The sequence below is a fragment of the Salvelinus fontinalis genome, chromosome 25, assembly GCF_029448725.1.
Source record: "Salvelinus fontinalis isolate EN_2023a chromosome 25, ASM2944872v1, whole genome shotgun sequence".
In the NCBI taxonomy this organism is placed as follows: domain Eukaryota; kingdom Metazoa; phylum Chordata; class Actinopteri; order Salmoniformes; family Salmonidae; genus Salvelinus; species Salvelinus fontinalis.
Window position 1 is genome coordinate 512,932 of NC_074689.1, and position 17,485 is coordinate 530,416.

Below are 17,485 nucleotides of genomic sequence, written 5' to 3' on the forward strand. Positions count from 1 at the left end.
AAAAACACAGCAACATTTTCAGTCACCTCCTTGTCTGAAGGTGTTTTATGGAATGTAGGCCTACATTAAACACCACACATTGGCTGCTTCTAGGCTGATGATAGAACAGCTATTTCCATGTTAAAATGTTATGGGATGCATTTCTCCATTGTTTTGATGGTAGGCCAGAGTAGCCTATATTATGATCAATTAGCCACAGAAGACAACATGGCCACTGTAAAAATAAATAATTAAAAAGCAGGTAGAGCCTCAGTATTCACAGTAAAAGCCAGCTGGAAGTTGCAAAGCATTTTCACAAAGTTGAAGTTTGCGCTCAGCAGACCTGAAATTTGCTCAGTGCTGGAAAAAAAAGAGGGAACATTGCCGCTGACTACCTACAAGCATATACTCTCATAGCGACATTGTGAACAGATCTTGTAGACTTGACAAAAGGATGCATACATTTCACAAATGAAGCCTGGGATCACTGAAGAAAAACATTGTTGAGGTATTTAGACCAACTGCCTAAACCTTTGTCATGCTTACAAATCAAAGACTCTGTTAAGTGTTTTCTTTTCTCTCTGTCTTTCTTTATCAATGCCATTAAAGCCCTCAGGCTGAAAAGTGTTATTGGCCAGTCTAAGTAAATGGCTCAATTAGTGAAATTATATGCCGCTGTCCGCCTCTTTATCTGAGGCCTCTGCCATGCTCTCGCTACGCCATAATGATGGTCAATAAAGCCAAGTAGTTGTCAATATCCATACAGAACAAACTAATAAATAGTGGGTGAAGTTTTCCTAATGGGAGAACCACAGCTGCCTCTTCTTCAATGCTTTAGTTCCCTGTTTAAGACGAGGAATCAACATACCAGTCGAGAAGCTGATTTATTTTTAACTCATGTTCATCAAAGTATCTGTCTATGGAGCTACTGTATGTGTGGATGTGTGGATCGGATCGATCCATCTGCTCCTATATCCTAGCTGTATCCCCCTTTCCTCCAATCCATCCACTTATTCATCGATTCATCAGGTTTGATGCTAGTTTCTCCCACCGTGTAACCCTGTAGCTAATTAAAGAGCATTAACAGCGCTCCAGTGTCAGCTGCTGTGACACCAGTGAACCCTGTTTGCTGACATGCACGAGAGAGCTAGCTTCAAGCCATCAATCCAACAGAGGTCCCTCAAACCAGGCTAGGTACAAAATGAACAAAACATTCCTTGTTCTTTCAATCAATCAAAATGATTTATAAAGCCCTTTTTACATCAGCAGATGTCACAAAGTGCTGTACAGAAACCCAGCCTAAAACCCCAAACAGCAAGCAATGTTGATGTAGAAGCACAGTGTCTAGGAAAAACTGTAGTAGAGAGATTTGAAAACAGCAGGTCTGGGACAAGGTAGCACTCCCGATGAACAGGTCAGGGTTCCATAGCCGCAGGCAGAAGAGTATAAACTGGAGTAGCAGCATGACCAGGTGGACTGGGGACAGCCAGGAAGTCCTGAGGCATGGTCCAAGGGCTCAGGTCCTCCGGGAGGGAGAGAGAGAGAATTAGAGGGAGCATACTTAAATTCATACAGGACACCAGATAAGACAGGAGAATAACACCAGATTTATCAGACTGACCCTAGCCCCCCGACACATAGACTATTGCAGCATAGATACTGGAGGCTGAGACAGGGAGGGTCGGGAGACATGGTGGCCCCGTCCGACGAACCCCCCGGACAGGGCCAACCAGGCAGGAAATAATCCCACCCACGTTGCCAAAGCACAGCCCTCACACCACCAGAGGGATATCAACAGACCACCAACCTACTACCCTGAGACAAGGCTGAGTATAGCCCTCGAAGATCTCCTCCACCGCACGAGCCCGAGGGGGCAACAAACCGGACAGGAAGATCAGGTCAGGGACTCAACCCACTCAAGTGACGCACCCCTCCTAGGGACGGCATGGAAGAGCACTAGTAAGCCAGTGATTCAGCCTCCGAAATAAGGTCAGAGGCAGAGAATCCCAATGGAGAGGGGAACAGACCAGGCAGAGACAGCAAGGGTGTTTCGTCACTCCAGTGCCTTTCCATTCACCTTCGCACCCCTGTGCCAGACCACACTCAAACATAGGACCTACTAAAGAGATGAGTCTTCAGTAAAAACTTAAAGGTCGAGACTGAGTCTGCGTCTCTCACATGAATAGGCAGACCATTCCATAAAAATGTAGCTCTATAGGAGCTGCGCCACTCTGGCTCCTGAGTAGTGTAGCGGTCTAAGGCACTGCATCTCAGAGCAAGAGTCATCACTGTGGTCCCTGGCTCGAATCCTGGCTGCATCACATCCGGCCGTGATTGGGAGTCTCATAGGGCACAATTGGCCCAGCGTAAGAATTTGTTGTTAACTGACTTGCCTAGTTTAATAAAACGGGAGAAAGCACTACCTCCAGCTGTTTGCTTATAAATTCTAGGGACATCACAGAGACAAAGAAACAAAGTTCTAACTTGAAAGAACAAAACAGTCATAAAGCTTTCTGAAGAAGAAAGCTGTTATAAAAAAGTTGGCTAATGTTAGGATAGGAACCCCTCTGGCCTACCATCTGTGTAGTTATGAGAGGTAACGATGAAGGTGATGGAAACTTAAACAAGAGTGGTAGGCCAGAGGGGTCCACTTACACCCAATTGATCCATGTTAGATAAAAACAGGCCATATACAGTACACTGGGAATTGTACAACTTCCGAGCCAGGTGGTCGACTTTTAGTTTGTCCATGAAAAGCCACCTTCTAGGCATACTCTACATCTAACTCTTATCTTTTGAAAGATTCCAACCCAGAGCACAGATACATATTTGAATAAAAATTGATCTCACTCATTGTAACGTCTGCTTCCAACTCACACTCTCAAACACATAGATCCCCTGAACGCAGCTCACTCTCCAGATCCCAATCACCTGAATTCTGATCAGCTGTTCACACACCTGTATGTCATTATCTTACACTATTTAGTTCAGTTCTTTGCACCCCATCATTGTGAGGTATTGTTTGTTTTGTGACACACCTCTATACGGAGCTCTGTTTTTCCTGTAATTTACTCCTCCCGTGTATGATAGTTTTTGCCTGCCTCAATAATGATGCCTTTTGCCTATTCCCTGTCTGTACCTTTGCCTATCGGATTTCCTGTTATCAACCTATTGCCTGATCTCCTGGACGACATTACTAGACTTTTCCCTGCCTGTACTGTTGCCTTTTTGGACCCCTGTGTATGACCTTTGATGGGGTCAAATTGGGGTCATGATAGGGGCTGCACCAAATGTTTGATATATTATAATAATTGATTATGCTTAGGTTGTATTAATAGAAGGGGGGGGGGCTATGGGACCCTCCTCCTCCACATTTATAGGGTCCTAGACTACAGATTAACAATATATGTATATTATAAGGTTTAAAATTGTTTCACAGTTATTTTCTAGTCTCTGCCTCTTATAAAGAAACGGTCTGTGAGAAAAGCACCTCAAAGATAACCACAGAACCATGCAGGGGAAAGAGATAAGAGACTAGTTAGACATACCACTATAAATCAACTTGGGGAGTGAACATTTACTGCTAAGCCTTTAGATAACGCTGAAACTATGTTTGTATAGCTGTGGATGCATGGGCTTGGTCTCATGAGTAGAAGGTAATGACGTGGACAGTTACATTACAGGGGGTTGACTACAAGCATGATAAAAGCAACTTGGGACTTTTCCTATTTTGCAGAACTCAGGAGAGACATCCGTTGTATGTGTGATGTTTGATCTTTGACTTCTGTCTACAGCTGTATTTTGATTAAAATTGTTATGATTCATAAGTGCACATTTTGAGTGTTCCTTATTTGTTAAGTAAAAAACAGAGCACAGAAAAACTGAACCAACACCTTCTGCCTGCCCCTGGACCCAGCTACCTGCCTCCTCCTGTGGTCCTTTACAATAAACACCTGCTGCACCCTGCGCTTGAAACCAGCTCTCTGTCTCCCATTGTGTTCATTACACTCATACTGTGAAAGATACCCAGACGGAACTAGTATCAGCTGAGTCATCATTCGCCACCTTGACTTAGTATGATACGTTAAATGGCTGGGGGCAGTATTGAATAGCTTTGATGAATAAGGTGCCCAGAGGTGCCCAGGGGTACCCAGAGTAAACTGCCTGCTCCTCAGTCCCAGTTGCTAAAATATGCTAATATATAATATATATATTTGGATAGAAAACACTCTTAAGTTTCTAAAACTGTTTGAATGATGTCTGTGAGTATAACAGAACACTAATGGCAGGCAAAAACCTGAGAAAAAATCCAACCAGGAAGTGGGAAATCTGAGGTTGGTCGATTTACGACTCAGCCCCTATTGAAGATACAGTGGGATATTAGTCATGTTGCACTTCCTAAGGCTTCCACTAGATGTCAACCATATTTAGAAACTTGTTTGAGGCTTCTACTGTAAAGGGGGGCTGAATGAGAGGGGATTGAGTCAGTCTGGCAGAGTGCCAGGATCTGGTCATGCGCATTCACATGAGAGGTAGCTCAGGTTCCATTTGCTTTTTCTGAAGACGAAATAATTCTCCGGTTGGAACATTATTGAAGATTTATCTTAAAAACATCCTAAAGATTGATTCTATACATCGTTTGACATGTTTCTACGGACTGTAATGGAACTTGTTGACATTTCGTCTGCAACTAGTCAACGCACATCGTGAATTTTAATTTGTTTACCAAACGCGCTAACAAAAGTAGCTATTTGGAAATAAATGATGGACATTGTCGAACAAATCAAACATTTATTGTGGAACTGGGATTCCTGGGAGTGCATTCTGATGAAGATATTCAAAGGTAAGATAATATTTATAATGTTATTTCTGACTTCTGTTGACTGCACAATATGGCGGATATCTTTTTGTCTTGATTGGGCTCTGAGCGCCGTACTCAGATTATTGCATGGTTTGCTTTTTCCGTAAAGCTTCATTGAAATCTGACACAGCGGTTGCATTAAGGAGAAGTGGATCTAAAATTCCATGTATAACACTTGTATCTTTGATCAACGTTTATTATGAGGATTTCTGGGAACATTTTTTTTTATATAAATATGAACTTTACCGAACAAAACATACATGTATTGTGTAACATGAAGTCCTATGAGTGTCATCTGATGAAGATCATCAAAGGTTAGTGATTAATTTTATCTCTTTCTGCTTTTTGTGACTCCTGTCTTTGGCTGGAAAAATGGCTGTGTTTTTCTGTGATTTGGCGGTGACCTAACATAACCGTTTGTGGTGCTTTGGCTGTAAAGCCTGTTTGAAATCAGACACAGTGGAGGGATTAACAACAAGATTACCTTTAAAATGGTATAAGATACTTGTATGTTTGAGTTATTTTAATTATGAGATTTCTGTTGTTTGAATTTTGCGCCCTGCACTTTCACTGGCTTTTGTCATATCGATCCTGTTAACGGGATCGCAGCCATAAGAAGTTAAATGTCCCATCTCTTGGTGGTCTGGATGTGGTGTAACATTCAACAATTATGTAACAATACGAGACGTAGATAATTGTGACTCATCTTCAGTAACATTACTATTATACAGTATTTGAAATACAGGAGGAAATGCTACTGTATATGCAAAATGTGATGAAAGGGTTGAGATAATGGATTTTTTGCCAAGCTATAGTATTGCACACTACGTGGCATAACGATGTGAGGCCAGATTTATACCTACCCTGAGCTGTAATGGCCTCCAGTCACTGGAGTGGATAGTACTGTACAAGGATCTCCGTCAGAGGCGATTCACAATTTTGTGTGTGTGCGTGGGTTGGTGTCATGACTTGTACAGACTAGAGAGTACCTTGAGTAGAAATCTCCCAAAAGGCCCTGCCAATATCTTAATCAGAATGGGATTTCCAGGTTTTGGAACCATCTCCCAGTCTCTGTATTTGGTATCTTAGCGCTGAAAAAAACAGTTGGGGAGCAGCTAGACTGGCATTGGCCTTGTCCCTTATTTGAGCATTTTACGTTTAATTAAATTATCTCCTCTCTCATGACCATACGAGCTGAAAAAGATGATGGGGAAGCTCTAAACGCTGTCATCATAGAAGTAGCACGTACATCAAATTGAAATGCATGCAGGCCCCCTCTTAAAAAAAACGTTAAACATAATGAATCCTCGCACAGACACCTGGCCTTTCCGCTCCCACCCGTTGTTAGGACAGAGGTCTGAGGCAAGCAGACATGTCTGGCATTGCCGATGTGCTCGAGTGCTCATCTCTGCCCTAAGGTGTACAAAACTCAGAGTATTTGCAGGGAGGTGTGCATTATTAATCCCTGTTAGTTATGGTCCATTTCTACTAATGCCATTCCAAAATGCTAAATGAGTATCATAGAAAACAGTAGACGGACTAGACAGTCATTGTTAGCTACATTTATTCATTGAGTCTTTCATCAATTACACACATGCAGGCCTCAACGCCTAGCAGTGCACCACATTTTGATTTCACCTTCAAACTCAAGTGCCCTATTTCCTGAGCAACATTACAAAATGGAGGCTTAATAGGCCACTGTCACCCACAGCAATTTATGTATTTTGCCAACATGATGCATTACATTTACAGCTTGAAAATTATTGAAGCTATTCAGGATTAAGCACTTTTTTTCCCCAAGGGCACCTTGCGGATTCAATTTGCGATTAAATACTCCCAGTATAGGGACTTGCCTGACCAAAGTGAGCCAGGATTCAAACCCTCCAAGTCACATTTGACGTTGTCCACCTCCCTGACCACTATTCCTCAACCACTTAATCGCTGGTGGTGCAGTATTACTGTGTAGCTCGAGCTCAAGGAGTGCATTTCAGCCCGAGCACTTTGTCAAAGTCACCCCTTCGCTAAGGCACAGCTTTTTTCAATGAATTAGTCTAATTAGTAGTTTGCAGTCATAGAAACAGCATTCACCTTTGGTCTTTTCTTCACAGGTAGCCTCATTTAAATGTATTGTAAATCAATGTTTTTGTTTCATGTGCCAGACACAATTTGTTTGATTTAGCTTTGCAGTATGTACTGTATTTCCTCCATGTTGTGTCTGCACATGTAAAGTGCATACAAATTCTGTTCAAATATGCTAAAGTTAAGGTGCCACTCAAAATAAATTTTCACAGGAGTATCCACAGCAAAAACATGAAACATAGTCTGTTCTGGCTTTCCAGGAAGTCAAAGAGCACTATTACATCACCTGAAGAGTACTCTTTCTTCATTGCACTTTCTACACTATGTAGCCACTTCAGTAATCCCAACCCCTTCAAACAATAAGAAATATCAAATTTCAAGAGCCTTCTTAGGTAATGAAACACAACAGCGTGTTGGCTCCATTCCTTGAACTGGATGAGTCTTTAGTAAAAATAACTATGCAGACAGAGTAATGAGCCTTTATGGGGTAGACATGCTGCTTAAACATCACTTAAGCAAATGTCGGCTCTCACTCTGATTAGTATTGATGTCACAAATTCTCAGTTGAGACTTATTGCGGAGCTGAAGTAGTCTCGCTAACTTTGTTAAAGATCATTTTGAAGACGCATTCCAATAGTCACATTTTCATCAATCTTGCTCCCCGCACAGACTAATGTGCTAGGCTTCACAGCATGAAAATGCTTCCAATGTCTGCTAGTCAGAACTTCCTGAAACGCATATGGTATTGAATCAGGGGACTGGCTTGATGCTACTTGCCCACCCAGTCTCATGGACTCTGTAATAAGAGGACTGTTTATTCAAGAAATAGATAAGTTAACTTTTAATAAGTCAGTGAGTTCACTTATGGTCTATAAGTCTGTCTGACTTATAAAACCTCAGCATGTAAGCAAATCTCCCCTGGATTGTTGCAGGAAGAAAAAGATGATAAGCCAAAAATAATGGAACTACGCCCAATGTTCTGTTTTCTTCCCAGTGCTTTGCATGAGGCTAGCGTCCCCCACAGTGGGGCGGTTGCTAATGAGCCAACTAGCTAGCTGTAGCCGAGGACAACAGCTGTACCCTCCAACGAAGCACCCCAAGAGTCAGAACAACTACTTCACATCCCAGCATTGTTATGCAGTTCCATTGCTTTATATCTGTCGAATTAAACAAAAAAAACAAATATATATTCTTGAGTTTAGAGAATGTAGATGGCAAATTCTCCAGCATTGAATGAACACTGCCAGTGTTAAATCTAACACTGGGTCACAGTATATATTAGTCCACACTTTTCAGTGTTAAATTAACATTGTGCTTAGTGCTGACGCTGTTACACTTTGTCAGTGTTAGGGACTTTCACTTTTAGTGTTGTGCAATAACACCTTATAAAGTTGTTTTAACACTAGGAAGTGTATATAGTTTGAGACAATCAGGTTTTACAATAACACCTCATAATCAATCAAATGTATTTATAAAGCCCTTTTTACATCAGCAGATGCCCAGCCTAAAACTCCAAACAGCAAACAATGCTGATGTAGAAGCATAGACCACCTAAACTGGTACAACACTTCCACTTTCACAGGAGGCCAAAAACAAATAACTGAAACCACGCCCCCACTAAGCCACACCTCCAATACCATTTCCCTGTGTCCCTTGCCTTTAAGAGTGAATTGTAGAGTTACCACCAATGACTGTATTTGTTAGTGACAGAGAAATGGTTGTTGAATTCATAAATGTTCAGTCATTTAGCCTTCATCTAGTGAGTTATTATGTAAATATTATCATACAAATGTAACTCTTTATGACAATACATTACATATCTCATTTTGAGACCTAGTTTTACCATAATACTATGCCCTGGAGCGCATTGTTTACAGACCACATCAGGCCTACAAGTCACATTACGATGGTTTACAAAGTTAAGCAGAATTGCTATTGGAATCCAGGCAGAGTTAGGAACAGCTGGAATTTTCATTCACCCACAACCTGCATTCAGAATGGCTGTAAAGATTGTGAACAGTGATAAAGGAGACTATCTAAACCATTTAAACTGGAACAACCACTTCAGTAATGTGTGCAATAAATCTAACTAACTGATTGGATTAGTTTAGAAAAATGTATGTTGTTTATCTTTGTGTAGCATAATATTGATTGAGTAATCAATGTACATACAAAAACACAGATAATAAAAACATTCCAAAAAACAACAACCTACAGTAGAGCATGCTGGGAAATATGATAATGATCGGCATGGTTTGGATGGGAACATTTTTATCTCCCAAGGGTAAAACACTCCCAACTCAACTCTGGTTATTATCACCAACACTGGGGTTATTTTACACCAATGAGTGTAAATTTAAAGATGCATTATGAAGAAATTGCTCAGCCATTTCCTGGTTGCAAAAATTGTAATAGTTTGCTTAATTTCAGTTTGTGACAAAACAAGCAAGTATAGTGTAGAGAATCATTGTACCATATCAATCGCTTTGAAATATTGTATACAAAATATTGTATTTTTAGCTGTTTTAAGCTGGTGTACAAAACCGAAAGTAAAAGACAAGAAAATGTAATTTAACTTCTCTGGGATATGTGGGACGCTAACGTCCCACTTGGCCAAAAGCCAGTAAAAATGCAGAGCTCCAAATTCAAATAAATTACTATAAAAATCAAACTTTCATGAAATCACACATGAAAGACACCAAAATAAAGCTACACTTGTTGTGAATCCAGCCAAAATGTCTGATTTCAAAAAGGATTTACGGCGAAAGCACACCAAACGATTATGTTAGGTCAGTACATAGCCACAGAAAAACAGCCATTTTTCCAGCCAAAGAGAGGAGTAACAAAAAGCAGAAATAGAGATAAAATGAATCACTAAACTTTGATGATCTTCATCAGATGACACTCATGGGACTTCATGTTACACAATACATGTATGTTTTGTTCGGTAAAGTTCATATTATATCCAAAAATCTGAGTTTAGGCGGGACGCTACTGTCTCACTTGGCCAAAAGCCTGAGAAAATGCATTACTATAAAAATCAAACTTTCATTAAATCACACATGAAAGATACCAAATTAAAGCTACACTGGTTGTAAATCGAGCCAACATTTCAGATTTCAAATAGGCTTTTCGGCGAAAGCAAACGATGTTAGTATCTGAGGATAGCACCATAGTAAACAGAGAGAGAAGCATATATGTGCCTCTAACAAACAGCACACAACAAGTGACCCTGATTCAAAATGGCCGTACCTCTTCATTACACAAAGGAAAAACCCTCAACCAATTTCTAAAGACTGTTGACATCCAGTGGAAGCGGTAGGAACTGACTGCGCGAAGGTAAATTAGAAATCTGTATTCCCAATGAAAATCCATTGAAAAGAGAGTGACCTCAAAAAAGAAAAATCTGAATGGTTTGTCCTCGGGGTTTCCCCTGCTAAATAAGTTATGTTACACTCACAGACATGATTCAAACAGTTTCAGAAACTTCAGAGTGTTTTCTATCCAAATCTACTAACAATATGCATATCTTATCTTCTGGGGATGAGTAGCTGGCAGTTGAATTTGGGTATGCTTTTCATCCAAATGTGAAAATCCTGTCCCCTATCATAGAGAAGTTAAGGGAAGGATAGATATAGCGCTATAGAACAGATCTACCTCTTCATAGACTTGCTTCAATGAGAGTGACAGATCATTAACACACATTTCTATGTGAATATGGTCAGTCGCCCCCAAAAAGTTACATATTGCAGCTTTAATTCTTAGAGTTCATTTAACACCTGAATCAACACTAGAAATGTTACACTGAAAAATAACACTAAGTATCACTGGCCAATTTTCTGTGTGTGATAGCATACATACTGCTACCATATGTATCTGCTACAATGTAAACTGACATTTTCATGTGAGTCATTTGAGCAGTTTGATAGTATAGCACATATATTTTTTTAATACATAAAAAATCCTTAGGAGTATATTTATGCTCCTGTAAATCAATTTAAGTAACGTATTAAAAAAATCCCACCAAATCTGTCAATTTAAGATGGAGATATCAGTTTTTGTATGGGCTGTGTCTTAATCCACCGCATCCGCCTATGTCGGTCTTCCGCATCTGCAGTGGAAGGTCGCCAAGCTACAGTGGTGTTTGTTAGACCAACGGCTTAGACTTTAAGTTAATAACATTTAGTCATACAGTATGTCTGACCAGTCCAGGCTGCAGCCTACCTGTTTTTGGTTCCACTGAGAAGTAGGGTTGTCCGCTGATGATGCTGTAGACCACCCTGGCACTGTTCCCATATGTCGGATCATCTGCGTCTGTGGCTGCCACTTGGACCACCATTGTTCCTGTAGACAGACAGCATACAATTAGTTATCAAGACAACATCAGCCATTTTTGTCGACAAACAGCTCTCACATCAACAGTATGTGTGACAACATTTCCACAAAGCTTACAAATGTCAATGTTATATATTCAGTAAAAAAACACACCTTATTTTATATGGGCTACAATTAGGGATGTTCTATATATATATATATATATATATATATATATATATATATATATATATGTGTGTGTGTGTGTGTATATGTATGTATGTATGTATGTATGTATGTATGTATGTATGTGTTTGTGTATATATATATATATATACATATGAGTGTGTATATATGTTTGTAACAATACATACTGTAATAACACATTTCTGCCCAGTAATCCTTGGTGCTTGTTTTGGAGTTCAGAGGAAATGTCTTACCCGTGGCATTTAACATTTGGAGCTCTGATTTCATGTTAAAGTGAGTTTAGATCTCTACGCACTCAAATGTTTGTCTAAATCTTCCCAGGCGCCAAATGTTCAAGCATAAACTGTGCTCTGACTTCTTCCACAGACGCTGCACAACACTGTTTCCTATGGATACCATACACCGTTACCAGTGTTTGTACTGTACACTGAAACATATTAAGGTTCTTAAATGGTTGAAGTTGAGCAATTCACTCATGCTTTGCTGGGCAGTACAGTCATATCTGAGTAAGATCATAACATGGTGTCAGAAGTACTAACAGCTGACTGCTCTCTCGTGTCTTGTTATTGAGCCGAGCAGCCCAAGCGGAGTCGTTGGTGTGGATACTCACAGACACAGAGCTACCAGGAGCAGAGCCCATGCAGAGCGAGCAACGCTCAGGGAGTGAGTGAGTGACAGACAGAGATCAGCAGCTAATGGATTTACTAATGGAGGAAGTTATTTCTGATTTTGGTTTTCGGGCAAAGCCGGGCTAGGCCTTAACCTGTTAGTGAATAGGGGGCGCTATTTTCACTTTGGGAAAAATCGTGCCCAAATTAAACGGCCTCGTACTCTGTTCTAGATCATACGATATGCATATTATTATTACTATTGGATAGAAAAAACTCTGAAGTTTCTAAAACTGTTTGAATTATATCTGTGAGTAAAACAGAACTCATTTGGCAGCAAACTTCCAAACAGGAAGTGACAATTCAGAAAATGGGGCTCTGTGTCAGGCCTTGCCTATTCAATTGCCTTTTATTTATGGATCTGTATGCACTTCATACGCCTTCCACTAGATGTCAACAGGCAGTAGAATGTTGAATGAGGTGTCTAGCTTGATGTGAGACCGAATGAGAGCTTTTGGAGTGACAGGTCCGCCCTATTGGCAGTATTCAACTGCGCACCAGGGAACCCCACATTGTCTTCTGAAATGCGTTAGGTATACACGACGAAATGCTCCGGCTCGGACTTTATTGGATACATATGATAAAAACATCATAAAGATGAGTTTTCAACTGAGTTTGACCAGTTTATTCGACGTTTATTGTGAATTTTTGAATTTTTCGTTCCATGCGCCAAGAGTTCTTGGACATGTGCGCTCCACAATGCTAGCCAAAGTTGCTAATTCGACAGAAGAAATGGACATTCTAAAACAAAACAACGATTTATTGTGGAAATAGGACTCCTTGCACTACATTCTGATGGAAGATCATCAAAGGTAAGAGAATATTTATGATGTTATTTCGTATTTTTGTGGTATATGTTGGCTCCAACAAGGCGGAGAATTGGTGGGCGCTGTCTCACAATATTGCATGCTGTACTTTGTACTAAAGTTATTTTTTTTAAATCTAACACAGCGGTTGCATTAAGAACCAGTGTATCTTTCATTTGCTGTACAACATGTATTTTTTAGTAAAGTTTATGATGATTTTTTTGATTAGATTATGTGACTGTCCAAAATTTCTCCGGACAATTTGGTGCATTCTGGCGCCGTATTCACAATGTAAAACCAGGATTTGTAGCTATAAATATGCAAATTTTCGAACAAAACATAAATGTATTGTATAACATGATGTTATAAGACTGTCATCTGATGAAGTTGTTCAAAGCTTAGTGATTAATTTTATCTCTGTGTGCGTTTTGTGAAAGCTACCTTTGCGGTGGAAACATGGCGTTGTGTGTTTGGCTATTGTGGTGAGCTAACATAAATACATATTGTGTTTTCGCTGTAAAACACTTAAAAAATCGGAAATATTGTCTGGATTCACAAGATGTTTATCTTTCATTTGCTGTACAACATGTATTTTTCATAAATGTTTTATGATGAGTATTTATTTATTTCACGTTGCTCTCTGTATTTATTCTGGCTGTTTTGGTGCTATTTGTGACGGTGGCTGCAATGTAAAACTACGATTTATACCTATAAATATGCACATTTTTGAACAAAACATAAATGTATTGTATAACATGATGTTATAAGACTGTCATCTGATGAAGTTGTTCAAAGGTTAGTGATTAATTTTATCTCTATTTGTGAAAGCTATGTTGGCGGTGAAAACATGGCGTTGTGTGTTTGGCTATTGTGGTGAGCTAACATAAATATATATTGTGTTTTCGCTGTAAAACATTTTCAAAATCGGACATGTTGGCTGGATTCACAAGATGTTTATCTTTCATTTGCTGTATTGGACTTGTTAATGTGTGGAAGTTAAATATTTCAAAAAAATATTCCTTCGCAGCGGAATGTTGTGGGTGTTCCGCTAGCGGAACCCCGGGGCGAGAAAGGTTAAATTAGGCAGAAACAATTGGGCCTGGGTATGTCTGGGGGTGATTACAGCCATCTATTGTTTTTCATGAACATGTGCACATGTTTAGACAATAGTGACCCATTCACTTCGCTAGATGTGGCTGGTTATAGTATTTCCTTCACATGACCCATCAATTTAGACAAGTGTGTTGGGTATTCTAATAATTATTAAATATTTATAAAAACAAATATCTGGACACTTTCTGTTTTTGATATTGCTACTATGCAAGTATCCATTTCAGGTAGCCTAGTGGTTAGAGCCTTGGGGCAGTAACCGAAAGGTTTCTAGATTGAATCCCAAAGCTGAGAAGCCTAAAAATCTGTCGTTCTGCCCATGAACAAGGCAGTTAACCCACTGTTCCTAGGCCGTCATTGTAAATAAGAATTTGTTCTTAACTGACTTGCCTAGTTAAAACTTTTTTAGGATAGGGGGCAGCATTCTGATTTTTTTAATGAAAAGCGTGCCCAAAGTAAACTGCCTGCTACTCAGGCCCAGAAGCTAGGATATGCATATACTTGGTGGATTTGGATAGAAAACACTCTAAAGTTTCCAAAATGGTTAAAAAAATGTCTGTGAGTATAACAGAACTGAAATGACAGGCGAAAACCTGAGGAAAATCCATCCAGGAAGTGCTATTATTTTGAAATGGGTGTTTTTCCATTGAAAGCCTATCCACCATATAAATGGTTATAACTCAGATTGCGTTCCCTATGGCTTCCACTAGCTGTGAACAGTCTTTAGACATTGTTTCAGGCCTTTATTCTGAAAAATTAGGGAGAATGAGCAGTTTCTTTGAGAGGCCACTGGAAATTCCCCAACCTGTTTGGTGCACAATCCCGAGAGAGCGCCATTCGTTGTTTTTCTTTTATAATGACGACGCTATTGTCTGGTTGAAATATGATTGATTATTTAGGCTAAAAACAACCTGAGGATTGATTATAAACATCGTTTGACATGTTTCTACGAACCTTACGGATACTATTCGGAATTTTCACCTGCATCTTGTGACCGCATTTGAGCCAGGCAATTACTGAACAAAACGCGCCAACAAAATGAAGGTTTTTGGATATAAAGAGAGACTTTATCGAACAAAACAAACATTTATTTTGTAACTGGGAGTCTTCTGAGTGCAACCATACGAAGATCATCAATGGTAAGTGATTCATTTTATTGCTATTTCTGACTTTCGTGACTAGTCTACTTGGCTGGTAACTGGTAATGTTTTGTCTGCTGAGCGCTTTCCTCAGATAATCGCATGGTTTGCTTTCGTCGTAAAGCCTTTTTGAAATCTGACAGCGGCTGGATTAACAACAAGTTAAGCTTTGTTTTAATGTATTGCACTTGTGATTTCATGAAAGTTAAATATTTATAATAATTTAATTTGAATTTGGCGCTCTGCAATTTCACCAGAAGTTGCCGAGCGTCCCACTGATCCATAAGAAGCTAAATCAATTTATTTTTAATTTTTATCTGGAGCATGTGACAAGTAAACATCGATTTTATTTTATATAGCGTGTGTTTACCTCATGGCCTCACAAGAGGGTGTGAATGATGCTGAATGGGTGTAGACCAAAAAAAGATCTCCAGTAGATACACCAAAACATTCCAGGGCCATTTTCTCAAAAGTGGGGTTACAAGTTATTCAGATTTCAAAGAAGAATTACTTTCCCATTGTTCCTCAATTGCAGTGTATGATATAACATTTTGTAGCACTGTTATCCAATGTAAAAACCACAATTTCAAATGTTGCTACATTAGAGCGAATCGAGACGGTCGGTCACATATGCAAATAAGTCTTAACCCTACAGCAGGTCTATTTAACTCCGGTCCTAGAGGGACATTTCTGGTTTGGGATTTTTATATGGTTCTTCAAAGACTCATCATCCCATTTTTGTGTTTTCAGAGACTGTATAATGGCTCCCCTATGGCATTGCTCTCAAGAACCTTATTTGGTTCCAACTTGCACCTTTATTTTTGTGTACCATTCTACAAGTTCATACGGTTTCTACTTGTTATCAGGATAGTTTGTTATATTTCAGGTGCAACTCTTATTTGTAGAAACCTGCGAAAGGTACTGGTTAGAAACAGCATATATATTACTGTGAAGGAAAGTGCATGGCTATTTATGTGAATGTGAATGTACTGTGATGACTATGATTGAAACACCTATGAATAATGCTTGAATAAAGGTTGAAAAATACATATACCCATTCTAACACAATGCATTTGATTTTAAAGTGATTGTAATGACACTGTTAGCATGTTGATGTTCCATATTTCCTAAAGAAGTTTGCCTCTTCCTTACTGGTCAAGGGACCTGAGGGAGGGACGCCATCTGAGTATCAAAGCAAAAAGGTCCAGTAATCACCATTTACCTCTATTGTTCTGTTGTGAACTATCCTCTGGCCGCTGATAGAGACCAAGTTGGAACCAACAAAACCAAGTGTACTGAGCAAGTAATCTGACATGCAAAACAACTTGGCCTCAATGGAGAGCCACTGACATTCTTTTTTATTGAATTTATTACAAAGAATAATACACACCGAATAAAATGTTATATTAAATTCAATTATTTGTGTGAGAATCAAGAAAATTAAGGCTCAGACTTTGCGTTAATAGCCTTGCAGCTCTGGCGGTATTTTAGGCCCATATTGTAGCACATAAAGGAAAGTGCTGTCTTACAAAGCAGGTTATATTTTATTTAGCAGCAAACACCATTATAATAAGCCCACTTTCTTGCATGAACCGTATTTTACGGGCTCTTGTAGAATGAACTGATCATGGAAATTGAAGATTAGACCGCCCTATTTCCATCATCAACCAGAATAAACAAGCACTGGCCCTGAATTTGAGCAATATAATAGAAAATGGCGAGAAGTTCTATGTGGACACCCAAGATTATATCATCACCTCTTATTCATGGCAGGTTATATTACAACATTAAAACAACCAAGGTCAATCAATGCCACTACGTTAAAGAGTTTTGTGTATTAGAACTGATCACTGCAAAATTGGCCTGTATCCATACAGTGAAAATGTAAAAGTTCAAAAGTTCAACAGGTAAGCGTATTGTACGTCAGTCCTACATCCTGACAAATGTAACATAAACTGCAAAGTACGACAGTGTCAAGAAACGTTTGGAGCACTTCTGTTCGTCTCTTATACAAAATGGGGTCTCACTGATGATTACATATTAAAAACGCAATATTCAAACCTGCCGTTTAAGCCGACCAACTTTGCAATGCCTTGATGAGTACTCAAAATTGGCACACATGATTAAGTTGATAAAATTCATGCACGTTCACACCTGCTCCCCTCTATTTGAGATAAGCAAGGGTTATTGCTTGGAGACGAGTTTGACTTTATTTGTAATTGGCATGTGAATATGAATGACACGATTCAAACAAAGACAAACCCATAATTGCCCTGCTGTGCTTTGAGGCCATATGTAGTTGGCAATGCTCTGAGCATGGGT

General features: G+C 39.4%; 1 protein-coding gene across 3 annotated transcripts in view; it reads right to left on the reverse strand.

Annotated features, from left to right (window-relative positions):
* LOC129822717 (cadherin-7-like) overlaps positions 1-17,485 on the reverse strand; it is a 159,881-nt gene that overhangs the window by 79,987 nt on the left and 62,409 nt on the right. For all 3 annotated transcript variants that reach the window (XM_055881043.1, XM_055881042.1, XM_055881045.1), the window contains exon 4: positions 11,144-11,263. In XM_055881043.1, the coding sequence (XP_055737018.1) occupies positions 11,144-11,263 (120 nt within the window). The remainder of the gene's footprint in view (positions 1-11,143; positions 11,264-17,485) is intronic.